At 45.9% G+C, this 26,401-nt stretch overlaps 2 protein-coding genes and 1 long non-coding RNA gene across 3 annotated transcripts in view; 1 reads left to right on the top strand and 2 right to left on the bottom strand.

The window, feature by feature from the left end:
• LOC309525760 (uncharacterized protein) overlaps window positions 1-26,401 on the bottom strand; it is a 61,006-nt gene that overhangs the window by 11,333 nt on the left and 23,272 nt on the right. The gene's annotated exons all lie outside the window — the stretch shown is intronic.
• LOC309525844 overlaps window positions 1,202-26,401 on the top strand; it is a 57,121-nt gene continuing 31,921 nt past the window's right edge. The window contains exon 1 of the long non-coding RNA XR_014216540.1: window positions 1,202-1,815. This is a non-coding gene — a long non-coding RNA (uncharacterized lncRNA). The remainder of the gene's footprint in view (window positions 1,816-26,401) is intronic.
• LOC309525776 (uncharacterized protein) overlaps window positions 22,214-26,401 on the bottom strand; it is a 55,526-nt gene continuing 51,338 nt past the window's right edge. The window contains exon 2 of the mRNA XM_082211316.1: window positions 22,214-25,830. Coding sequence (XP_082067442.1) covers window positions 23,773-25,692 — 1,920 coding nt within the window. The 5' untranslated portion in view covers window positions 25,693-25,830 and the 3' untranslated portion in view covers window positions 22,214-23,772. The remainder of the gene's footprint in view (window positions 25,831-26,401) is intronic.

Raw genomic sequence — 26,401 nt, 5'->3', positions numbered from 1 at the left:
TTAGTCCGCTCTCCTTGTCTGCAATATAAAGGGCGGCGGCGACGGAGGCTCTTCAGTGACGCCCCTCCTCCTTTCCCTGTCTGGCAACTTCCGGCGCATTCAGCAGCGACACTTCCGGTTCCTTTTGGGATGCGCTTGCCCCTAGAGCTACGTCCACAGAGCAGCCCCTCCCTGTGTCCGGAGGGGAAGAGGACGGGACGGCGCTGCCTCGGGGGCTCCATGGGGGCCTGGCCCCCCTCCTCCCTCCTCCCCACAGCAGGGGGGGGGCATCATATCTGGGGGTGACCTGGGTTTGCGGGGAGAGAAGGACGTGGTTTTCAATCTGCAAACAGGGAGGTTGGGAGGGGAGAGGCTGAGTGAGGAGGAGGGAAGGGCTGCCCCTCCCCCTGTGGGTCAGGAGAGTGGGGGAGGGGCTGAGCCGGGGAAGCCAAAGGGGGGTCCCTCCTCCCCCCCCCAGCCCAGGGGGGGGGGCCTCTGTGAGGCCCAGAGATGGACCCAGCCCCTGGGGGTGGGAAGAGACATGGGGCTGCCTGAGAGAGAGAGAAGGGGCGCTTCCTTTCCTCTGCCCCCTCCCTCCCCCCAGGCTCTCCTGCGCCCAGAGACCCCCCCTTGGCCCGGCTGCCCCCTCGCCAGGCAGGGAGAGGGTGGGGTCCCCTTCCGCCATCAGAGGAGTGCAATGGGGTTGTGAGGGGGGGGAGAGAGAGAGAGACCCCTTCCTGCTCCCCTCCCAAGAGGGTCCCCGTCGTGTCTCTGAGGGGCGAGAGAGGAGGAGCCCCTCCCCCCCGCTGCTTCTTCTTCCCCTCAAGGGCTTTCCCCGCCTCCCTCCGAGCGTCCTCCGGTGAGCATAGCTCTGGAAAAGGCATCCCCTTCTCCAGCGACATAAACCATCTTGATTTGTGCACACTAGCCTTCTGGCTTAACACAGCAGAAGAAAGAAGCATCGTAGTTCTAAACTACTATTTATTTACATAACATTTACATACATATGCATAATGGCATCCATTCTCATCAGCTCCAACAACAAAACAGAACGACATAAAAGTGAAAGTAGTTTCACAGTCTCACACCGGAAGGGAGATAAGACAGTCTTCCTTTCTCACACTCCACTCAGACAGGCGTGTGAAATATATCAAACATAAATCAGCATTGGGGAGCCTGAAATCCTAACAGCCTTTGTTCTTTCTCTATACATGTACTACATTGTTTTATCTTGTGGCAATCCTTCACTCAAGAAAAATAATTCCTAATGGAAAATAATTATTAATGGATGGTAATTAGTAATGGAAAGCTGGAAGTCAGCCCTTGTTGTTGTGGTTTAGTCGTTTAGTCGTGTCCGCCTCTTCGTGACCCCCTGGACCAGAGCACGCCAGGCACTCCCGTCTTCCACTGCCTCCCGCAGTTTAGTCAAACTCATGCTGGTAGCTTCGAGAACATTGTCCAATTATGGTGCTGGAGTTTCCTCCAGCACCATAATTCAAAAGCATCAATTCTTCAGCAATCAACCTTCTTTACAGTCCACCTCTCACTTCCATACATCACTACTGGGAAAAGGCAAAATGCCAATGAAAGATGGGAGAGTCGATGGCACAGCAAGAATCAAGTTCTCGGAGTGGGGTTGGGGTGGGGAATACAAGAAATAATAGATTACAACAGGAAGGGAAACACCAACCTTAAAATATATTCCACACAGAAAGTTCCAAGATATAAACCCCTCTGGCAAATGGAAAGAGATGGAATAGCTAAATACGAAGCAAGTCGCTACATCAGTGGCTGCCAAGATAAAGTGGCTGCCAAGATTAATAAAAAATACATTGGGTATACAATATTCGGGACGCGGGTGGCGCTGTGGGTAAAAGCCTCAGCGCCTAGGGCTTGCCGATTGAAAGGTCGGCGGTTCGAATCCCCGCAGCGGGATGCGCTCCCGTTGCTCGGTCCCAGCGCCTGCCAACCTAGCAGTTCGAAAGCACCTTCGAGTGCAAGTAGATAAATAGGGACCGCTTACTAGCGGGAAGGTAAACGGCGTTTCCGTGTGCGGCTCTGGCTCGCCAGAGCAGCGATGTCACGCTGGCCACGTGACCCAGAAGTGTCTCCGGACAGCGCTGGCCCCTGGCCTCTTAAGTGAGATGGGCGCACAACCCCAGAGTCTGTCAAGACTGGCCCGTACGGGCAGGGGTACCTTTACCTTTACCTATACAATATTCAATAATATACATATTCAATAATATTCAATAATAACATATGTACAATTCTATATACAGTGGTGCCTCGCAAGACGAAAAGAATCTGTTCCGCGAGTCTCTTCGTCTTGCGGTTTTTTCGTCTTGCGAAGCAAGCCCATTGACGGCTTAGCGGATTAGCGCTATTAGCGACTTAGCAGCTTTTAGCGGCTTTTAGTGGCTTAGCGGATAAGCGGCTTAGAAAAAGGGAGGAGGGAAAAAACCCCGCAGGAACTCGCAATACATTTTCGTCTTGCAAAGCAAGCCCATAGGAAATTCGTCTAGCGAGTTTTCCGTCTTGCGAGGCATTCATCTTGCGGGGCACCACTGTACCTTAACGCTCCTCCCTCCACAAGGTTTATTTAACTTTAAACATTTTAATTGCCCCAAATTGTTCAAACCTACCCAAATAATTCAGTGTCTTCTCAAACCAATCCTCCTCTTTCTCACTGAGCTTAAGCCCTTTCAGTCTATGTATAAGATGAATGAATGAATAGACTTTATTTGTGTAGCCAACAGGCCATAGCATCAAAATGTACAAGATGCTTTTCGTCTTTTTGTGTCTTTGTTGTTCCATCAATGGGAGTTATGGTGCTGTTCCTATAATGCTAATCCCACCAACCCTGCTCCCAAACTACCACCACAACTCCTAACACCAACATTTCCAACTCTCTCCACCAAGGCCCCAAAATCAGCTGGCTCTCAGCCCATCATCACTCACCCCAGCACTCCAGATTCTCCCCCTCCCTATCTAACATTATATTATATCTGCTATTATACTTGTGAGACATGACCTTCATTTCTTTAAAGACCTGTCTATACAACTTTATATACAAATACCAGAACTTCACATGCACTCCATGCATTTAAGACTGCTTTCCCATTATCTGAGTTCATTGATGGGAAGGAAAGTGAACTCTGAGAGAAATACGTCAAACACTCCATACATCTAAATGTTTTCTTCTCCCCTTTGAGAATCTGTAGAGGTTTCTTAAGCATCCCATTCTAACTGATGCACCGCTCTGGGACTTCCAGGTTGTCGCATCAGAGTTCAGTCGCCTGCCATGCACCCTCCGCAGCAGATCAGGTCCTGTGGTAAACTGGTCCCCAACCATTAGCCCCTCCCTCACCTGTCTTTGCTCTTCGGCCAGACCAGGTTTCTGGAGCAAGGCTGGATGTTACGGCAAAATCTGGGTGCGAGGCTGCTCTGCCACCCAGCTCGTCGGACTAAGTCCGCGGGTCCCTGCGGAGGAAAATGAGCTCAGCCAGAGACAGGAGCAAGCTGCAGAAGATCCAAGTTTATTGCGCAACAGGTTCAAGGCGAGATTGAACAGCGAGAAAGGGGTGACATGAACTTTTGAAACTTCCCTCTATGTCCCAGAATACAGTGCAAAATACATCCCAGTTACATCATGAATACATTAAGAGGAGGTTGGGTTACACAGGTTACATCATGAATACATTAAGAAGAGGTTGGGTTACATGGATTAACATATGGAGGTGGGAGGGGGGATATGCAGAGCTGGAGATATGCGCAGATAAGCACATCCTGAGTACCAGTGATGAGAAGACAATGATCCATGTACTGGCATTGCCCGGAGGAAAGATTTGGCAGAGTGATTTGACAGGATTAGGGTCTTGACACCTTGCTTGAGGGATGATGGAGGACAGGGGAGGTGTCATGGGGTCCTAGAGAAATTGAGCAAATTGGCACGTTGAGTTTCTATGAATTTTATAGATTTTAGTCTCTTTTGACATTGACAATTGGGAATAAATGGATATATTGTAGCGAAGAAGGTAAAGAAGACATGCCCCCCCTTCCGTATCACTGGCAGACCCTTTTACCTTTTCAGAAACAGGACGAAACAGAACTGGTAAGGCTGCCACCACTCCCTTGTCCCAGGGTTACCTTAAGCCACAGCTCAAGGGAGACGGCCGTGCTTCTTTGTTACTGGTTAACTCCAAACTACAAGTTGCTTCCACAAGCTTGCAGGCAGAAATTCTTTAGTAAGGCGCAACCAAGAAGCTAGGCATTGGATTTAGCTATTTCCCCGGATAGGCACACACAAGACAAGAGAAAGTTTCTTGCTTAAAATTTATTTTAAAACATAAAGAACATGCTAAAAAGCAGGCACATATTTTGGTAGATTACAAGTAAAGAGAAAATAAAAACGTTGCAAAATATAGCTAGCTAATACTCACTTCTACACTCTAAGGCAAAGATAGGATAGTTCAGAGTCCTTCAGAGATCCGCATTCAGAGGTCTTAGAAAATCTTCATCACAAAAGAACGGCTGCTTAGGTGGAACATCAGCAGCAGGGCGATTTTGCGGATTGCAGAGCACACCTTCCCAGCCATTCTCAAGATCTTTTATCCCTAATTTGCACATGGAATCAGATCCCCCAGGCCCAATCACCACTCTTGGTTACATTTGAATTCTCCAATAACCAGCTTGTGGGCTAATAATTTTAACTTCTGACAGCTGGGCCAATTAAGGCTCCAGAGCCTACATCAAAGATGTTTCCTCCCTTTCTTGGAGCTTATGCAGATGCACCTCCTTTGGGCAATTAACAGGGAGATAACATCACCGGCTGGATATGCATAACTTCCCTCACAGGTGTCAACCCTTCACATTATCCAGAGAATTCCTCTCCCATAGTAAACCTTTCACGCCCTTGGAGCCAAAGGGTCTACGGGTTAAAGCAACAGGACCTAGTTCCCATAATTCTTGCTGGTTTCCCACAAGGCCTCACTCTCCGCTTGACCAAAGTACTAACTTTACTACAGGTGCCATGGGGGTGGGAGAGAGAGTGTGGGTATAGCCCCCCCCATAAGGCTCTGGGGTTACTGGAACATCGGAGCACCCTGCCTAAAGTGGAAAGCTATAAAAATGTTGGGTGTTAACAAGAACTTGACTATGGGCCAGACGAGGAAGACACCCTCAACCAAAGTAGAGGAGGAGAAACAAGAGGAGAAAGAAAGAAAAAAATGACTTGATGGAGATTCTTGCTTTCAGAGTGAAATCAGCTTATGCAAAAGCAAATAAACTACCAGGAGTTTGATTGATTTTATGAAACTCAAGATCAAGAACTCCAAACACACTACCAGAAAAACTGATTACAATGCTCAAAATTGCTGAAGAAAAGAACCAGCTATAAGTTTCTGGCTGATGCGCTCAAGAAGAATTCAATTCCCTTTAGTTGAGAATTCCTGGAAGGGAACTTTTTTATGTACATAGGGAAGAAACAAAGATGGCAAGGGCCAATAAAAACAGAGGCATTCTAGAGGAAATATATTTTAAAAAAGAGCTGGGAGATGCATCAGTAGAAGAGCTGGAGGAGGGAGATAGCTGATAAGGGGAAAGGGGACTTAAAACTGTTTAAAGGATTCAATGATGGATTTAAAATTGTTTTCATTGAATGTGAATGGTTTGAACAACAAAACCAAATGAAATAAAATTACACATATTTTCACAAGGAAACAACAACAAAAATGATTATTGGTAAAAAAAGGACTAGGACAGGAATTCATATAAAACAAAGAAAATAGGGGTGGTACTATATATGAATTCCAAACTGGACTCTAAACAGATCTTTAGAGGTGAAGAATTATTGCAGTGAAAGTGATGGTGAAGGAGAAAAAAATATTATCGGTAGGAGCTGACGCACCTAATGAGGAAAAAGAAAGATTTCTTCCAACTATTGGATGAAAGTATGTCTGAGGTTTATGTTGGAAATATAATTATTATGGGCGATTTTAATGGAGTAGTATCACTGGACTAAGACAGAACACTGCAGAAAGGTATCTCAAAAGAAGGCAAAATACCAAATACCCTTTTTGTAATTAATTATGTAATTAGGAAGAATTTATAAAGAGCTTGGGAAATGGATAAGGATTTGTTGGAAAAGAAAACATCTTTGTGGCTTTCAGCCAACCAGATGAATTATAACTAGGGAGAAAATTACTTTACTTAGGGTGATGCTCCTGAAGGAACCATTTCTTTTAGGGATAACTGGGTCAAATGTTCCAAGAAGACAGATGAACGACAGCAGCAAAAGTACTTTATGCACAAAAATGGCAAAATCAAGAGATAGCTACACTTGATCAAGAGAGCGGCAGTTAAAAGTGATGGAATATGTCAAATTGGCAAATTTAACTATGAAAATAAGAGATCAAGACAGACATTAAGGAGGAGTAGAAACCTTTTGTTGAATATTTAAAGAATTTTTGTAAACATGTACAAACACAAGTAGGAACTGAATGGAAAACAACAGTTGAAAACTAGCTGGAGAAGAGTGTGGAAAAGGTAAGGTGTGAATATCTGAAATATGCAGCAATTTAAAAATTCTATGGGGAAACCATGGAGAGGAAGTCAAGTATGAAATAAATGTGTATCTGGAAAGTATGTAGCAATTTGTAAATAAATTCCATATAAAAACAAATTGCATATAAAATTATATACATATAAGGTAATAGAAGAACTTCCCACACTCCTTCCATTCAAATCATTTCTGCTTTTTCAGTTTGTTGGTAGATTGTTGGTAGTTGGTAGAACTCTTAAAGCTTCTCCTCCTTGTGAGTCCATTGATGTTTTGTAAGAACATCAGGATTGAAGAGCTATCTACACTCCATATAAGTAAGTGGTTTTCGCTCTGTGAGTTCAATGGTGTTTGCTAAGGTTTCCACTCTGACTGAAGCTCTTTCCACACTCCATGCATTTAAATGATTTCTCCCCTGTGTGACTCCGTTGATGAATTCTAAGGTCTCCACTGCGACTGAAGCTCTTTCCACACTCCATGCATTTAAATGGTTTCTCCCCTGTGTGACTCCATTGATGAATTCTAAGGTTTCCACTCTGACTGAAGCTCTTTCCACATTCCATGCACTTAAATGGTTTCTCCCCTGTGTGACTCCGTTGATGAATTCTAAGGTGTCCACTCCCACTGAAGCTCTTTCCACACTCCATGCATTTAAATGGTTTCTCCCCTGTGTGACTCCGTTGATGAATTCTAAGGTGTCCACTCTCACTGAAGCTCTTCCCACACTCCATGCATTTAAATGTTTTCTCCCCAGTGTGACTCCGTTGATGAATTCTAAGGTGTCCACTCTGACTGAAGCTCTTTCCACACTCCATGCATTTAAATGATTTCTCCCCTGTGTGACTCCGTTGATGAATTCTAAGGTCTCCACTGCGACTGAAGCTCTTTCCACACTCCATGCATTTAAATGGTTTCTCCCCTGTGTGACTCCATTGATGAATTCTAAGGTTTCCACTCTGACTGAAGCTCTTTCCACATTCCATGCATTCAAATGGTTTCTCCCCTGTGTGAGTCCGTTGATGCTTTCTAAGCGTTCCACTCTCAGTGAAGCTCTTTCCACACTCCATGCATTTAAATGGTTTCTCACCTGTGTGACTCCGTTGATGAATTCTAAGGTGTCCACTCTGACTGAAGCTTTCCACACTACATGCATTTAGAATCATAGAATCATAGAGTTGGAAGAGACCACAAGGGCCATCAAGTCCAACCCCCTGCCAAGCAGGAAACACCATCAGAGCACTCCTGACATATGGTTGTCAAGCCTCTGCTTAAAGACCTCCAAAGAAGGAGACTCCACCACACTCCTTGGCAGCAAATTCCACTGTCAAACAGCTCTTACTGTCAGGAAGTTCTTCCTAATGTTTAGGTGGAATCTTCTTTCTTGTAGTTTGGATCCATTGCTCCGTGTCCGCTTCTCTGGAGCAGCAGAAATGGTTTCTCCCCTGTGTGACTCCGTTGATGAATTCTAAGGTCTCCACTCTGACTGAAGCTCTTTCCACACTCCATGCACTTAAATGGTTTCTCCCCTGTGTGACTCCGTTGATGAATTCTAAGGTGTCCACTCCCACTGAAGCTCTTTCCACACTCCATGCATTTAAATGGTTTCTCCCCTGTGTGACTCCGTTGATGAATTCTAAGGTGTCTACTCTCACTGAAGCTCTTCCCATACTCCATGCATTTAAATGGTTTCTCCCCAGTGTGACTCCGTTGATGAATTCTAAGGTGTCCACTCTGACTGAAGCTCTTTCCACACTCCATGCATTCAAATGGTTTCTCCCCTGTGTGACTCCGTTGATGAATTCTAAGGTGTCCACTCTGACTGAAGCTCTTTCCACACTCCATGCATTCAAATGGTTTGTCCCCCATGTGACTCCGTTGATGAATTCTAAGATTTCCACTCTCAGTGAAGCTCTTTCCACACTCCATGCATTTAAATGGCTTCTCCCCCGTGTGAGTCCGTTGATGAATTCTAAGGTATCCACTCTGAGTGAAACTCTTTCCACATTCCATGCATTCAAATGGTTTCTCCCCTGTGTGAGTCCGTTGATGCTTTCTAAGCGTTCCACTCTCAGTGAAGCTCTTTCCACACTCCATGCATTTAAATGGTTTCTCCCCTGTGTGACTCCGTTGATGAATTCTAAGGTGTCCACTCTGACTGAAGCTCTTTCCACATTCCATGCATTTAAATGATTTCTCCCGTGTGACTCCGTTGATGAATTCTAAGGTTTCCACTCTGACTGAAGCTCTTTCCACACTCCATGCATTTAAATGATTTCTCCCCTGTGTGACTCCGTTGATGAATTCTAAGGTCTCCACTGCGACTGAAGCTCTTTCCACACTCCATGCATTTAAATGGTTTCTCCCCTGTGTGACTCCATTGATGAATTCTAAGGTTTCCACTCTGACTGAAGCTCTTTCCACATTCCATGCACTTAAATGGTTTCTCCCCTGTGTGACTCCGTTGATGAATTCTAAGGTGTCCACTCCCACTGAAGCTCTTTCCACACTCCATGCATTTAAATGGTTTCTCCCCCGTGTGACTCCGTTGATGAATTCTAAGGTGTCCACTCTCACTGAAGCTCTTCCCACACTCCATGCATTTAAATGTTTTCTCCCCAGTGTGACTCCGTTGATGAATTCTAAGGTGTCCACTCTGACTGAAGCTCTTGCCACACTCCATGCATTCAAATGGTTTCTCCCCTGTGTGATTCCGTTGATGAATTCTAAGGTGTCCACTCTGACTGAAGCTCTTTCCACACTCCATGCATTCAAATGGTTTCTCCCCCGTGTGACTCCATTGATGAATTCTAAGTTTTCCACGCTCAGTGAAGCTCTTTCCACACTCCATGCATTTAAATGGTTTCTCCCCCGTGTGAGTCCGTTGATGAATTCTAAGGTATCCACTCTGAGTGAAACTCTTTCCACATTCCATGCATTCAAATGGTTTCTCCCCTGTGTGAGTCCGTTGATGAATTCTAAGGTTTCCACTCCCACTGAAGCTCTTTCCACACTCCATGCATTTAAATGATTTCTCCCCTGTGTGACTCCGTTGATGAATTCTAAGGTTTCCACTCTGGCTGAAGCTCTTTCCACACTCCATGCATTTAAATGATTTCTCCCCTGTGTGACTCCGTTGATGAATTCTAAGTTTTCCACTCTCAGTGAAGCTCTTTCCACACTCCATACATTCAAATGGTTTCTCCCCCGTGTGACTCCGTTGATGAATTCTAAGGTGTCCACTCTGACTGAAGCTCTTTCCACACTCCATGCATTCAAATGGTTTCTCCCCCGTGTGACTCCGTTGATGAATTCTAAGGTCTCCACTCTGACTGAAGCTCTTTCCACACTCCATGCATTTAAATGGTTTCTCCCCCGTGTGAGTCCGTTGATGAATTCTAAGTTTTCCATTCTCAGAGAAGCTCTTTCCACATTCCATGCATTTAAATGGTTTCTCCCCAGTATGACTCCGTTGATGAATTCTAAGGTATCCACTCCGACTGAAGCTCTTTCCACACTCCATGCATTTAAATGGTTTCTCCCCCGTGTGACTCCGTTGATGAATTCTAAGGTGTCCACTCTGACTGAAGCTCTTTCCACACTCCATGCATTTAAATGGTTTCTCCCCTGTGTGAGTCCATTGATGTTTTCCAAGTGTTCCACTGTCAGTGAAACTCCTTCCACACTCCATACTTTCAAATTGTTTCTCCTCTCTCTTTTCCCCTTTCCATGAATTTATATGGTTTCTTTGTTATTCCCATTGGACATGGCCCAACAGAATTCTGACTGCCTTCTCCATTGTCTTCTTTCAACAGGGAGGAGCGGGGGGAAAGGAAACCTAGGAAGAGAACAAAGGAATATTACACACATCAATTAGCACCTGCTCTTATTTTGACATCTCGTACATTCTTTCCTGTCCTCCATATGAAATTTTTCGGAAAGACAGATGAAATAATGTTAAATAATGGTAATGCATCATCAGCCTTTCCTAACCTTTAATTAAGCATTAATGAAGCAGCATTATCTTAGAATACAGTTTAACTGTGGGCTTTACGTTTGATAAAAAATGGTTTATCACAGGAAAGGGAGCTGCTGTATGTTCCATGAACCTGGCCAATATTCATCAGGGTCCTAAGTTCATCATGAAGTTCTTCATCCGCTGCACTATAATCCTCCACCCCTTGGGCCACATTTTGTCCCCTTCGACCTCTAGATGTTTATTAATCACCTGCAGAGTCCCTTTGGCCTCAGGAGGTCCATACTGACCATTTTGGGAGACCCATATATAAGTCTAGTGACAAGGCTTGGTGCTTGTGGTCGGTTGAAGGAGTGCTCAGTTGGAGAATGTTCTTGGGGTTGGACCTCCATCTCTCAGCCTTGCATTCTTGAATGGAGAGAGCTCAAGATGCAGAAGGAAAGCAGCTGGAGCCTGACTGCTGGGAAGGCCAGATTGAGACACCCTCCCCAATTATGATTTATAATAATTATATGCCACCGGGTCTCGCACCCGCCTCCTGACACTGGCTTATCTTAGCGGAGATTCCCTGTCCAGGCCTCTCTCACTGTTCTTCCTCCTTTGCCCTGGGTGGCCAAGGGCTTCCGGATATTCTAGCTCTGCTCCAACTGGGAATTATTTATTAAATTGTTATACCTCTCTTCATCTGAGTATCAGAAGATAAAAATATGTGTTACACTGAAAAAGGTGAGTATTAAAGGTGAATAACACTGGCCAGAGTGGTGCATGCTCTGGTTATCTCCCGCTTGGACTACTGCAATGCGCTCTACGTGGGGCTACCTTTGAAGGTGACTCGGAAACTACAACTAATCCAGAATGCGGCAGCTAGACTGGTGACTGGCAGCGGCCGCCAATACCATATAACACCGGTCTTGAAAGACCTACATTGGCTCCCAGTACGTTTCCGAGCACAATTCAAAGTGTTGGTGCTGACCTTTAAAGCCCTAAACGGCCTCGGTCCAGTATACCTGAAGGAGCGTCTCCACCCCCATCATTCTGCCCGGACGCTGAGGTCCAGCGCCGAGGGCCTTCTGGCGGTTCCCTCATTGCGAGAAGCAAAGCTACAGGGAACCAGGCAGAGGGCCTTCTCGGTAGTGGCGCCCGCCCTGTGGAACGCCCTTCCAGCAGATGTCAAAGCGATAAACAACTACCTGACATTCAGAAGACATCTTAAGGCAGCCCTGTTCAGGGAAGTTTTTAACATGTGATATTTTACTGTATTTTTGGTTTCTATGGAAGCCACCCAGAGTGGCTGGGGAGGCCCAGCCAGATGGGCGGGGTATAAATAATAATAATAATAATAATAATAATAATAATGTGTAAAGAAGAAACCAATCTTCAAATCAGTTTCATATTCCCTGGCTGTATTTCTCAGCCATGATTGTGACTCAGAATCTTAGCCACACTTTATTCTAGAATATCAAGGAGACTGAGGCGACAAAGGGAGGTCAGAAGCCTTTCCTTTCTTTTTTTTTTTTGCTTTTTACAAACACTGACAAGGACGCACTTTCCCCCCTCCAAAAATGAAGGGGAAATGTGTGTGCGTCCTATGGGGCAAATGCAGGCTTTCGCTGAAGCCGGGAGAGCGAGAAGGGTCGCTCTCGCTCTCCAGGCGTCACGCAGATCTCCGCAAGACGTAGGAGGAACCCGCGCTGGGCTCCCACGGCTTGCGGAGAGTTGCCTGTATGCTGAAGCCTGGGCATATCCCCGCTATAACACACAAGTTCTAATTAAATCCTAGTATTTACTATACCTAAACATTGAGCACCACAGACTACTACTAATAATAGTAATAATATTTTATTATTTACACCCTGCCCATCTGGCTGAGTTTCCCCAGCCACTCTGGGCGGCTCCCAATCGAGTGTTAAAAACAGTAAAGCATTAAATATTAAGAACTTCCCTAAACAGGGCTGCCTTCAGATGTCTTTTAAAAATAAGATAGCTGCTTATTTCCTTGACATCTGATGGGAGGGCATTCCACAGGGCAAGCGCCACTACCCAGAAGGCCCTCTGTCTGGTTCCCTGTAACCTCACTTCTTGCAGGGAGGGAACCGCCAGAAGGCCCTCGGCGCTGGATCTCAGTGTCCAGGTTGAACGATGGAGGTGGAGACGCTCCTTCAGGTATACAGGACTGAGGCCGTTTAGGGCTTAAAAGGTCAGCACCAACACTTTGAATGTGCTCGGAAACGTACTCAAATATTCCTCTGCAGTAAAGGAGGCAAATGGAAGCCTTCCCATTGTCTTTGTGCTTACAAATACTGCCTTAAGGAGGGATGAACAGGGTGGGCCTGTGACCTGGATTCAGGAACTAAAGTATTTACCATCACAAAAGAATGGCCAGGCTGTCCAGGTAATGCAGTTAGTGACCATTAACAGGTATCCTTGGGGACAGGTTTTCTGCTGTAGACCGCCTCCTGTGATGTATTCCTGCTGTAGACATTCTCCTTCTGTATGATATTTTGGGGGGTGGTCTTGGGTGGGCAATTTCAAAAGACTATATAAGGCCGTGCACACCTCCCTCCTGGTTGTGGTGAGGGGGGGACACTGTTGCAATAAAGATCAGGCTTACTAGCCACTTTGCTTCTCCATATACTCTGGTTGGCCTCTGTTATTTTCTCCTACCAATATGGAACCCACTTAAGGACTATATGGGCTCTTGAATACCCCATAAGGGGAAAGGAACAGGATTTTTCTTACAACAAAGGTCGTAAGAAAATATTTTAAGATGCCTAGACAGCATCTTAAAAAGTAGAGACATCACCTTGCCAACAAAGGTCCGTATAGTAAAAGCTATGGTTTTCCCAGTAGTGATGTATGGAAGTGAGAGCTGGACCATAAAGAAGGCAGATCGCCAAAGAATTGATGCTTTTGAATTATGGTGCTGGAGGAGACTCTTGAGAGTCCCATGGACTGCAAGAAGATCCAACCGATCCATTGTGAAGGAGATCAGCCCTGAGTGCTCACTGGAAGGACAGATCGTGAAGCTGAGGCTCCAAGACTTTGGCCACCTCATGAGAAGAGAAGACTCCCTAGAAAAGACCCTGATGTTGGGAAAGATGGAGGGCACAAGGAGAAGGGGACGACAGAGGACGAGATGGTTGGATAGTGTCTTCGAAGCTACAGACATGGGTCTGGCCAAACTGTGGGAGGCAGTGGAGGACAGGGGTGCCTGGCTGCTCTAGTCCATGGGGTCACGAAGAGTCGGACACGACTAAACATCAAACAAGAATATGTTTGGTTGGCACGCTTATTTATGGCAGGATAAAACTAAAACACACAAGAGCTCTATGAATCAGGTTATTCAGAAAATCCTTTTTACAGTATGGGATAAATATAATAATATGCTGGAAAGAAAAACACCTCTTTGGCTCCAACCCACAAAAGCAACAGCTTTTTAAAAAATGCAATACGGAAGAAGCAATGGGCAACTTACAGAGATCTTTTGGACTTTTCGGAAGAAGAAATAAAACTGAATAAACAGGATGAGGTGGGAGGTGTGATGGCAGATTGGTTTCAATACCATCAAATCATCTTGTTTGGACAAGATAAAGGGAGAGGTTTTTGGACTGAAAGTTCACAGTTTGAAAGAGATATTATGGCGAGGAAAGAAAAAGTGTTTCCCAAATTTCAGGTAGAAAATTGTCCAATCTGAAGAAGTGTGCATGCAAACGAAAGCTCATCCCCAGAACAAACTTAGTTGGTCTGTTAGGTACTACTGAACAATTTTTAAAAAAAACTTTCCAAAATGTATGAGATACTATTAGAATGGGAAGCAAAATAAAACTGGTAAAATCTGCAATGATACACTGGGCCAGAAATTTAGGTCATAATTAGAGCTGGGCTTGATGTTAATGTGCTAACTGTTTCCTAATATTTGAGCTGACATTATATCGCAGATCCAATGTGCATAAGGACTAGGAAATATCTGATTTTCAATATTGTGATAACTCGTCAGCTGACAGTTGCAATGTTCTCACCAGCTAAACCTCACAATATGAGCTGCTAAACGTTGCCATGTTATCAGCAGCTAAAGATAGCAATCAGGGTGGATACAATCAATGATTTTTTAAAAAAAATTAAAATCAGATTTTTTTATTTAAATCAGATTTTTTTAATCAGAATTTTTAAAAAAATAAAATGCTTTTAGAGGAAAAAGTCTATCTAAAGATAGTTTTATATTTAATTACATTATAGTCCAAAGGCTATTCATCAGGAAATAAGGATTTCTTTTTAATTATCTAGCATGAGGCTTTATATGGAATATTTAATTTTTTGGGTAAATGAATTCCATTAATCCATTCACAATGTCATGCTCTTCCAGAGGTTTTTGTAAGATTATTTGGGGAAGTTTTTCTAAAGAGACGATATTGTCACAGATGCTTGTTTTTGCCATTCTCAAAAGTGTGAATTTGTGTATCTGCAGAGATAACATGCCTTTTCTTCACAGGAAAAATGTTATAAAATAAACATACAGAGTTGACGGAAAACCTTAATCCCATTGTTCCAATGCAGAATTATATACACAGAATCAACCCCTTAAATGCTGAGTTCTAAGAGGTTCAATGAACAGATGGTTTGCAGTGGAAGAGATCTGCACAAGTAGCTAAGTGTGAAGCAGTAAAAATGAAAGTGCAACCTTGTGAGCAGAATACTCCACACATCTTGGGGTCTTTGTGTAATAATTGTGCAAGTCAGACTTGAGGCAAGCGCTGAAGGCCTTTCAGGGATGGCAACCTCTTCCCAATCCCACTGGGTTCCAACAACTTCACTAACACTTAACTGTACAGAATAGGCACCTGGATGCAGAAGCCAATCCAAAGGGGTGGCTGGAAGTGGAGGTGGTGAAATGCTTAAGTTCCGAGTTTTTCATGTGAGCTAAAACTCAGTCTGCTTGGTTGTTGTTTTTTATATATATATAAAATCTTTTTACCAACATGCTATAATATTGTTTTAGTTAAATAAATTGTTTAAGTTGTTACTAAGGAAATGATTATTTTTCTCTTTCCAATAAATTACAGCCGAAATGTTGTCCAAATATAGACAGTAAACTTATTAAACCTCAGAATGATTTCATAATTATCTGTCTGTGTATTTCTAATAGTGTAACCAAATCAGAAATTTTTGATTTAAATAGAATCATACTGACTAGTGATTTATTGTAAATTGTGATTGAAATCAATAATAATAATAATAATAATAATAATAATAATAATAATAATAATAATTTATTATTTATACCCCGCCCATCTGGCTGGGCCTCCCCAGCCACTTTGGGCGGCTTCCGTAAAACCAAAAACACAGTAAAATCACACGTTAAAAACTTCCCGGAACAGGGCTGCCTTAAGATGTCTTCTGAATGTCAGGTAGTTGTTTATCGCTTTGACATCTGCTGGAAGGGCGTTCCACAGGGCGGGCGCCACTACCGAGAAGGCCCTCTGCCTGGTTCCCTGTAGCTTTGCTTCTCGCAATGAGGGAACCGCCAGAAGGCCCTCGGCGCTAGACCTCAGCGTCCGGGCAGAACGATGGGGGTGGAGACGCTCCGTCAGGTATACTGGACAAATCAATTTGACTTATATCAAATCCACCCTGATTGCAATCTACCACAACATCTGAACTAAGGTTGGAACTATACAGAGGCGAACAGGACAATGTCCTGGCAACTGCTGCCACTTAGGGATCTGAAACGGATAAATGACAATATTATCAATCCTCACACACTCAGTTTCATTTGCAGGGAAGCCAAGATGCATCCTAGCAGGACTTTTGGGTTTGGGCTAGGCTACCAAATGGTGGTATTCAGGACAATCCAAAGTATGGAGATGAGTCCTAGTGAATACAGATAATCTGGGACTGCCAGCAGGGAGACTAGGGAATAAGATGTGATGGAAGGGGCGGGGTCTCTGTCGAGGCTCCTCCCCCTTCCTTTAACCCTTCCCTGGGCTCCCTCTCTCCCTTTCCCCAGCCAGGCGACCCCAGGGAGAATGGGGGGCCTCAGCCCCACCCCCAGCCCTGCTTGGGGTCCTCATTCCCCTTCCCGCCAAGGCCTCCAGGGGAGGGGGGCAGGGCAGCTGAGCATCTCTCGGCCCCCCAGGGAAGAGAAAGGGGAGGCTGGCGGTGCTGCTGCTGCTGCCCAGGAGATCTTGCAGGTCTTGGGTCCCCCCCCCTTCCCCCCTGGGTCGGGGCCTGGATCGGGGCCCCTGTCGACGGGCGACCCCAGGGAGGGCGCTTTCCTTGGGGGGGGTCTCTTTGTCCTCCCCCCATATTCCCCCCTGTATTCCCCCCCCTTCTCTCCCTCTTTACCTCTTGGTCCTCCGCCTCCCTGGCTCCGGATTAGTCCGCTTTCCTTGTCTGCACTAGAAAGGGCGGGGGGGGGGTTTCTCCACTGACGCCCCTCCTCCTTTCCCTGTCTGGCAACTTCCGGCGCATTCAGCAGCGCCACTTCCGGCTCCTTTTCCGACGCGCGTGTCCCTAGAGCTACGTCCCCAAGAGCAGCCCCCCCTCCCTGTGTCCGGAGGGGAAGGCGACGGGGCGGCGCTGCCTCTGGCCTCCTGCTCTGGGGGCTCCATGGGGACCCGGCCCCCGCCCCCCAACTGGCGGCAGGGAGGGGGGGGAAGCTGGGCAGGTTTAGGCAGGGGGAGGGTCTCCTTCTGGGCCTCCTTCTGCATGCCAAGCACTCCGCCGGGGTCCTTCTGCCTGCGGAGCAAGGGCTGCATGGCTGAGCTTCGCCCCCCAACAGCCCAGCCCAGCTCCAAACACCAGCCCCTCTCCCCCCCCCGTTGAAACACCACCCCCTGGATTCCCCCGGTAAAATGAGTGCAGTATTGACAGACCTTCCAACCAATGATAATGATAATGATAATGATAATAATGATAATAATAATAATAATAATAATAATAATAATAATAATAAAGGGAGATAGGTTTCTCTCAATATTTTATTCTGTTGATATTATTTACACATAGTAAATTCCTGCACTCTGCTAGGATGGTTACACAGCTCAAACCCAAAAATTGCAGTTATTTGCAAAAGTCTAAAACAGACAGGTCATGAGGCCACTTCCTGCCTAATCAGCTATTTGGAACTGCTGATGCTAGCTACAGGTCAGAAGGTCGCTTCCTGCCTAGCCAGAAACTGCTGTTAACTGAAAAACCACAAGCAAGATGTTTCCTGCTTCACTTCTGCTTTTAAGGAAGAGATACGAAGGAAATGCTTAACTAGCAAAAGAGGACACGTGTACAAGGAGGTGGAAGAAAGACAGGAATGTCTAGCAGGCAATATTTTGTCCTTAGCAAGCAATATTTGCTAGCCGATTTGGGGAAGTCTGCGGGTATAAGAAAGTGTGCAGAAGTGACTTGCTTTACAGCCAGAATATAATAATATTTATGCCCTGCCCATATGGCTGGGTTTCCCCAGCCACTCTGGGTGGCTTCCAACAGAATATTAAAATACAATAACCTATTTAAACTTCCCTGAACAGGGCTGCCTTCAGATGTATTCTGAAAGTCTGGGAGTTGTTGTTCTCTTTGACATCTGCTGGGAGGGTGTTCCACAGGGCGGGTGCCACCACCGAGAAGGCCCTCTGCCTGGTTCCCTGTAGCTTTGCTTCTCGCAGGGAGGGAACCGCCAGAAGGCCCTTGGAGCTGGACCTCAGTGTCCGGGCAGAATGATGGGGGTGGAGCTGCTCCTTCAGATATACTGGACCGTTTAGGGCTTTCAAGGTCAGCACCAACACTTTGAATTGTGCTCAGAAACGTACTGGGATCCAATGTAGGTCTTGCGGGGAATATGAAACTCTGCCCCCTTCGTGCCCCAGAGGACTTTTTACTGGGAGGGGGGGCGCGCGGGTGAGATATCCTTTGAAAGGGGGAATTCCTGGACTGCAGAATCCATCGGTTTGCTGCTTGCAGGGGAAGAGGAGCTGGATGGGGGCTGCTGAGCTGGGGAGGGACAGGCTCCGTCACCCTTTCCGTTGAGGGCTTTGAGGCTGCACTCCCCTCAAGGGAGAATTTGCAAGGAGCCCCCCCCTCCGCCTCAGATCCCCTGCAGCCCCGTGAAGGCAGCCAGGCTGAATAGTTGCTGGGGTTGGGGAAGGTGGAGGCAGCCCAGAAGCTGAATCTGAGAGCCCCTGCACCACTTCAAGGCAGATGCTTGAGGCGAGGCTTTGAGGCCTGGCGGGGGGGGGGGGGTTCACAAATAGTTTTAAGGGTTTTGGGGGTAATCCTAACTGACTGTCTTTCTTCATTTTTTGTTTTAGCTGTAGGTATAAATTCACGGCCAAAAGCCTTATTGATACACAATTTTCCATCCGATGCCTGCTTACTCGGGAGTAAGTCCTACTCTGCTCCCAGTTCAGGCAGTTCTGCTAGCAGGAGGCCAAAGGACCCAGAGTGGTTTGCAACCAGGTGGTTTCCAAATGCTGCCCTTTTTGATACGTTTCCATTTATTCTTTTGCGTGGGGACTGGCCAGATTGAAAACCCCCCACCCCATTCAAAAGAAAGACTAGCAAAAGATTTCAAAGGCGGAATTTCCAAAAGATGGCATTTTGTCCTGAATTTAAGACAAGTCAATCAAAAAATCATGGGCTTTTTTGGTGTTTATTTGGGGCCTTGTCTAAAAAAAAAAAAGCACTGCAATTTTGGGCTTGTCCTGGTTTTTACTTTTTGAAATATGGCAACCCTAATTATTCTGAGCTCTGCTTGAACTGAAACTCTCCCTTTTAGAGCTCAGTCGGTAGAGCATGAGACTCTGAATCTATGGGTCGGGGGTTTGAGCCCCACTTTGGGCAAAATATTCCTGCATTGCAGGGGGCTGGACTAGATGACCCTCGTGGTCCCTTCCAACTCTGCAATTCTAGGATTCTACCATGTGTAGAGGAAAGATCGCCCTCTTGTGGGCAGTGGAGGAATGATGTAATGTTGGTTGGTGGGAACTCTTCTTGAGTGTTGCCTTGTCACACACAAGCAACACCACAACAGTCCTGTGAAAGGAAGGGGGGAGCATTTCTGCAGGCTGATGTCCATCCATCCCTCCAGCTGCCCAGGCCCCAGCACCTCCCCCTAAGAGGGAAGGGTCCCAGTCTGGAAATCCTCCCTTCCTGCTGGAGATGAGGCAGTGAGGGACTCCAGACAGACAGAGGCGCCCTTGCTCTGGAATTCCCTTGCCAGCAGGGAGACTTCAAAAGCCCCCCCCCATGCCTCCCCCTTCCCTCATTTAGTAGGGAGACTTCTCATCTTGTGGTTGGGTCATTTTTAATCCAGTTTTTCCTCTCTTTTAATACTGTTGTTGGTTTCCTTGTTTAAATTATTCTGTTCACGACTGATATTTCACATAGCGTTTGTGAATGCAAAGCAACTGTGGCGTTTATGATCCCTGCAGGGTATTAAGTGTTGTTCTAACCTTCCTATTGCAGGTGGAAAGAGGAATGTGGGGCTTGCTCATAATATCTTAGGGTGGCAGGATTAAGATTTGGGACTGGGACTTTCAGTTTCAGAGCCCCTCTTCGCATGAGATTTCTTCCAACTATTGGAGGAAAGTATGTCTGAGGTTTATGACAGAAATATAATTATTACGGGTGAATTTAATGGAGTAGTATCACTGGACTATGACAGAACACTGAGGGAAAGTGTCTCAGAAGAAAGCAAAATACCAAATACTTTTTGATATGGTTACAACAATGGATCTACTAGATCAGGGGTCAGCAGACTTTTTCAGCAGGGGGCCAGTCCACTGTCCCTCAGACCTTGTTGGGGGCCGGACTATATTTCGGGGGGAAATGAGCGATTTTGGCCCACCTGCAAAGAGGCCTGAAGATGTTTGGCTTTACCTGTCCCAGTTGTCGTCCCAGTAGCCCCAGTTGGGCTTCTCCAGCCAAGTGCCAGGGCAGGGCAGGAGGCTGTGTTGGCAAGAGAAGACAGAAGCAGCATCCCCGGCGGAGCTTTCCAACTTTGCTGGAGTCTAGCACTGCGGATGCTGGGAGTCTAGCCCTGTGATCCAGACATGCCCATGTCAATCACACCTTGTTTCAACATCCATCTAACACAAGGAAAAGAAAATATCTCCCCATCATCACGGAGGTCCACTTCCGAGGGTCTTCTGGCAGTTCCCTCACATTTACAGGGTACCAGGCAGAGGGCCTTCTCGGTAGTGGCACCCTCCCTGTGGAACACCCCCCCCCCAATATCAGATGTCAAAGAGAGAAAGAATTCCATACCTTTTGGAAGACCTCTGAAGGCAGCCCTGTTCAGGAGCAGGGCGGAGATCTCTCAGAAGTGGAGGCTTTGCGCTGAGAGATCCCTGCCTCCACTCCTCCTTGCACACAAGTAGGAGCAGCAGCGGGAAGCTTCGCTGAGGAGCGGCTGGCTGCCTTGAAGTGGTGCAGGGGCTCTCAGATGCAGCTTCCGGGCTGCCTCCACCTGCCCCAACCCCAGCAACTATTCAGCCTGGCTGCCTTCACGGGGCTGCAGGGGATCTGAGGCGGAGGGGGGGCTCCTTTAAAATTCTCCCTTGAGGGGAGTGCAGCCTCAAAGCCCTCAACGGAAAGGGTGACGGAGCCTTTCCCTCCCCAGCTCAGCAGCCCCCATCCAGCTCCTCTTCCCGTGCAAGCAGCAACGCTGCCTAGCGGAGCAGCCCCATCCCATTCCTACTTGCCGCCCGGCCCGCCTTCCCTCACAAGGAAAACAGAAGTATGGCACTCAAAACGGAAGTTATACTCAGAACAGAGCATGTTCGGCTTCCAAAAAAAGTTCCAAAACTGGAACACTCGTTTCTGGGTTTGAAGAGTTCAGGTTGCAAGCAGTTTGAGAACTAAGCTGTTTGAAAACTGAGGTACCACTGTATTTATTTTCTCCAATTACAACTGTATTTATTCCCTCCCCCGGTGGTGATTTTCTTGAGTCAAAATGAGAGTACTGTAGGGATCAGCTGGGATTACCATGAGGAATTATAAAATGTACATCAAGCCATCGTGTCCACAATGAAGACATTGTGTTGACTGGGTTTGATATATTGACGATAATTTCTGATTAAATCCCATAAGATTCTACATTCATGTCCTTTTCATGCCATTTTCCCTGTTGCCCATTTCTCCTGTCACGTACACAGCCCAGTTGCTTCTTGCTTCGCCAGGCAGGCATCCTGGGCCATAGAGATAGTGGGCAAGTTTCTTTGAAGTAGGTTTCTATATGGTAATCTTAGGATCTTAATCTTAGGGCCAGGAAACAGATCTCACATGAAGGTGATAATGATCCGCTGTCCTCCTGGTCATCCTCCTTATCATGTGTATTGCTTGTTTATGACCTCCGGGGTTGCTAAATGCTCTTCTTTGTTTACCCCAGAAATATTTGTGCTTAATTAGTTTTAGTAGTTTAACTTTCTCCCCACGTGGGTTTGTGGAAATGCTCAGAAGAAATCTGATTAGTTCTTACGAACACACTGTAAAAAGTTCTTTTGTGAATAAACCGGCCTGGGGCGGGGGCTGTGGGAATCGGACAAGCACAGAGAGACGATTATACGCACCCTTCCCAGAGTCTTGCTGGTTCAAGCCTCTGTGTGTATTCTTATTAATCAGAGTTCCATCCTTCCTTTACTTTGCGAACGGAACAAGTACCCCCTAAGCATTTTTTAAAGGAAAAAAAGCACTCAGTTATACCATAACATTACAGATCAATGGAAAGACAATTTAATGAAGAATGTAAGGAAATAACTTTTATGAAGGATTATTTATTACAACAGTAGTCATAGAGAAGAAATGTGAAACAAACAGAAAAAAATTGAATATACAGGTAGAATTGCCGCGTTATAGTAATAATAATAATTTATTATTTATACCCTGCCCATCTGGCTGGGCCACTTTGGGCGGCTTCCAACAAAATATTAAATTACAATAATGCATCAAACATTAAAAGCTTCCCTAAACAGGGCTGCTTTCAGATGTCTTCTAAAAGTCTGGTGGTAGTTGTTCTCTTTGAGATCTGGTGGGAGGGTGTTCCACAGGGCGGGTGCCACCACCAAGAAGGCCCTCTGCCTGGTTCCCTGTAACTGGGCTTCTCGCAGGGAGACAACTGCCAGAAGGCCCTTGGCGCTGGACCTCAGTGTCTGGACAGAACGATGAGGGTGGAGATGCTCCTTCAGGTATACTGGACCGAGGCCATTTAGGGCTTTCAAGGTCAGCACCAATGCTTTGAATTGTGCTTGGAAACGTACTGGGAGCCAATTTAGGCCTTTCAAGACCGGTGTTCTGTGGTCTCGGCGGCCGCTCCCAGTCACCAGTGCAGCTGCCGCATTCTGCATTAGTTGTAGTTTCCGGGTCACCTTCAAAGGTAGCCCCACAAAGAGCGCATTGCAGTAGTTGGCACTTTCTGATAAATAAGTGGGTTTTGCGTTGCAGTTTGGGTACTCCATCTCTAAAAGGTTCGCCATCACTGCCCTCGGATCATGTCCAGTTGCAAAGGTGGAGGGAGGCTTTCCACCCTCAGGCCCAGAGGTGGCTCCTGCCTTGGGGCAGCTGGTGGATTTGGAGGAAGCTGACCCTTAGCACTCTGGGTTGGGGACCTGCCTGAACCTCCTTCCCCATTATACTCATCCTTACGGTTTCTCGCCTGCGTCATTATGGGAATAGCATTCTACACACACTTGTGTCACCATGGCTCCCGCCCCCCAGCACATTGCTTTGAGATGCTCTGCTATGGCCCCTTCTTCCCTGTGCCCCCTTCCCTCCTCATGCAAGAACACCAGTCTCAGCTCCACTTTGAGAAACTCTCTATTCCCAGATACAAACATTTCCAGCTCCCTCCACCAAACACCAACACCAGCTCACTCTCAGTCCGCCCTCTTTCAGCAGCAACACTACAGATTCACATTAAATATTAGATTAGGCTTACTATTGTGAAATGTTACCTTCCTTTCCTTTAAATAAATGTCTAGACCACGTTACAAACAACAGAAGCTCACACACGCTGCCTGCAATTAAGACTGATTTCCTACTATTGATGTGAAAGAAAGTGTCAACTTGGAGAGAAAAAGGTTCTACTCTCTAAAAAGCGTTGCATAATAACCAAAGCAGGATCCATACTCCTTCTAGTTAAACGCTTTCTCTTCTTTGAGTTAATTGATGGCCTGTGGGTGTCACCACTATTACAACTCTTACCCCTCGGAGTCTTTTGATCGTTTGTAAGACTTCCACTACAACTGAACCTCTGCCCATTTCCCTAGGACTTATATTGTTACTCCCCTGTATGAGTTTGTTGATGTTTTGTAAGAACTCCACTTGTACTGAAGCTCCTTCCATATTCCATGCATTGAAATGGTTTCTCCCCTGTGTGAGTCCGTTGATGGTTTCTAAGTGTTCCACTGCGATTGAAGCTCTTTCCACACTCGGAGCATTTAAATGGTTTCTCCCCTGTGTGAGTCCGTTGATGTTTTCTAAGGTCTCCACTCCCACTGAAGCTCTTTCCACACTCCATGCAATTAAATGGTTTCTCCCCTGTGTGAGTCCGTTGATGAATTCTAAGGTGTCCACTCCCACTGAAGCTCTTTCCACACTCCATGCATTCAAATGGTTTCTCCCCAGTGTGAGTCCGTTGATGAATTCTAAGGTGTCCACTATTAGTGAAGCTCTTTCCACACTCCATGCACTGAAATGGCTTCTCCCCTGTGTGAGTCCGTTGATGAATTCTAAGGTTTCCACTATCAGTGAAGCTCCTTCCACACTCCATGCATTTAAATGGTTTCTCCCCAGTGTGAGTCCGTTGATGAATTCTAAGGTGTCCACTATTAGTGAAGCTCTTTCCACACTCCATGCACTGAAATGGCTTTTCCCCTGTGTGAGTCCGTTGATGAATTCTAAGGTTTCCACTACCAGTGAAGCTCTTTCCACACTCCATGCATTTAAATGGTTTCTCCCCTGTGTGAGTCCGTTGATGAATTCTAAGGTCTCCACTCCGACTGAAGGTCTTTCCACACTCCATACATTTAAATGGTTTCTCCCCTGTGTGAGTCCGTTGATGTTTTCTAAGGTCTCCACTCCCACTGAAGCTCTTTCCACACTCCATGCATTTAAATGGTTTCTCCCCCATGTGAGCACGTAGATGAATTCTAAGGTGTCCACTCTGACTGAAGCTCTTTCCACACTCCATGCATTTAAATGGTTTCTCCCCCATGTGAGTCCGTAGATGAATTCTAAGGCTTCCGCTAGTAGTGAAGCTCTTTCCACACTCCATGCATTTAAATGGTTTCTCCCCTGTGTGAGTCCGTTGATGAATTCTAAGGTTTCCACAATCAGTGAAGCTCCTTCCACACTCCATACATTTAAATGGCTTCTCCCCAGTGTGAGTCCGTTGATGAATTCTAAGGTGTCCACTATTAGTGAAGCTCTTTCCACACTCCATGCATTTAAATGGTTTCTCCCCCGTGTGAGTCCGTAGATGAATTCTAAGGTGTCCACTATCAGTGAAGCTCTTTCCACACTCCATGCATTTAAATGGTTTCTCCCCCGTGTGAGTCCGTAGATGAATTCTAAGGTGTCCACTCCTACTGAAGCTCTTTCCACACTCCATGCACTGAAATGGTTTCTCCCCTGTGTGACTCCGTTGGTGTCTTCTAAGGTTTCCACTGTCAGTGAAGCTCTTTGCACACTCCATGCATTTAAATGGTTTCTCCCCTGTGTGAGTCCGTTGATGAATTCTAAGGTTTCCACTATCAGTGAAGCTCCTTCCACACTCCATACATTTAAATGGTTTCTCCCCAGTGTGAGTCCGTTGATGAATTCTAAGGTGTCCACTATTAGTGAAGCTCTTTCCACACTCCATGCATTTAAATGGTTTCTCCCCCGTGTGAGTCCGTAGATGAATTCTAAGGTGTCCACTCCTACTGAAGCTCTTTCCACACTCCATGCACTGAAATGGTTTCTCCCCTGTGTGACTCCGTTGGTGTTTTCTAAGGTTTCCACTGTCAGTGAAGCTCTTTGCACACTCCATGCATTTAAATGGTTTCTCCCCTGTGTGAGTCCATTGATGAATTCTAAGGTGTCCACTCCTACTGAAGCTCTTTCCACACTCCATACATTTAAATGATTTCTCCCCTGTGTGACTCCATTGGTCTTTTCTAAGGTTTCCGCTGTCAGTGAAGCTCCTTCCACACTCCATACTTTCAAATTGTTTATGTTCTATTTTCACACTCCATTTATTTAAATGTTTTCTTCATTATTCCCATTAGACATGGCCCTCCAGAATTCTGATTGCCTTCTCCATTGTCTTCTTTCGATGGGGTGGGGAGAAAATTTTCTAGGAAGAGAACAAAGGACTATTACACACATCAATTAGCACCTGCTCTTATTTTAACGTCTTGTACAATCTCTCCAGTCCTCCATATGTTCCAAATTTTTAGGAAAGGCAAATGAAATAATGTAAAATAATGGTCATGCACCATCAGCCTTTTATAACCCTTAATTATTGTTAATGAAGCAGCATTATCTTAGAATACGGTTGAACTGTGGGCTTTACGTTTTATAAAAAGTGGTTTCTCACAGGAAAGGGAGCTGCTCTATGTTCCATGAACCTGGCCAAGATTCATCAGGGTCCTAAGTTCATCATGAAGTTCTTCATCCTCTGCACTATAGTCCTCCACCCCTTGGGCCACATTTTGTCCCCTTTGACCTCTAGATCTTTATTCATCACCTGTACAGTCCCTTTGGCCTCAGGTGGTGCATAGTGACCAGTTCTGGGGACCCATATATAAGTCTAGTGACAAGGCTTGGTGCTTGTGGTCGGTTGAAGGAGCGCTCAGTTGGAGAATGTTCTTGGGGTTGGACCTCCATCTCTCAGCCTTGCATTCTTGAATGGAGAGAGCTGGAGA

This window comes from Podarcis vaucheri (assembly GCF_965113315.1).
Source record: "Podarcis vaucheri genome assembly, chromosome: 2".
Classification (NCBI taxonomy): Eukaryota; Metazoa; Chordata; class Lepidosauria; order Squamata; family Lacertidae; genus Podarcis; species Podarcis vaucheri.
This window is presented reverse-complemented; position numbering and strand designations above follow the sequence as displayed.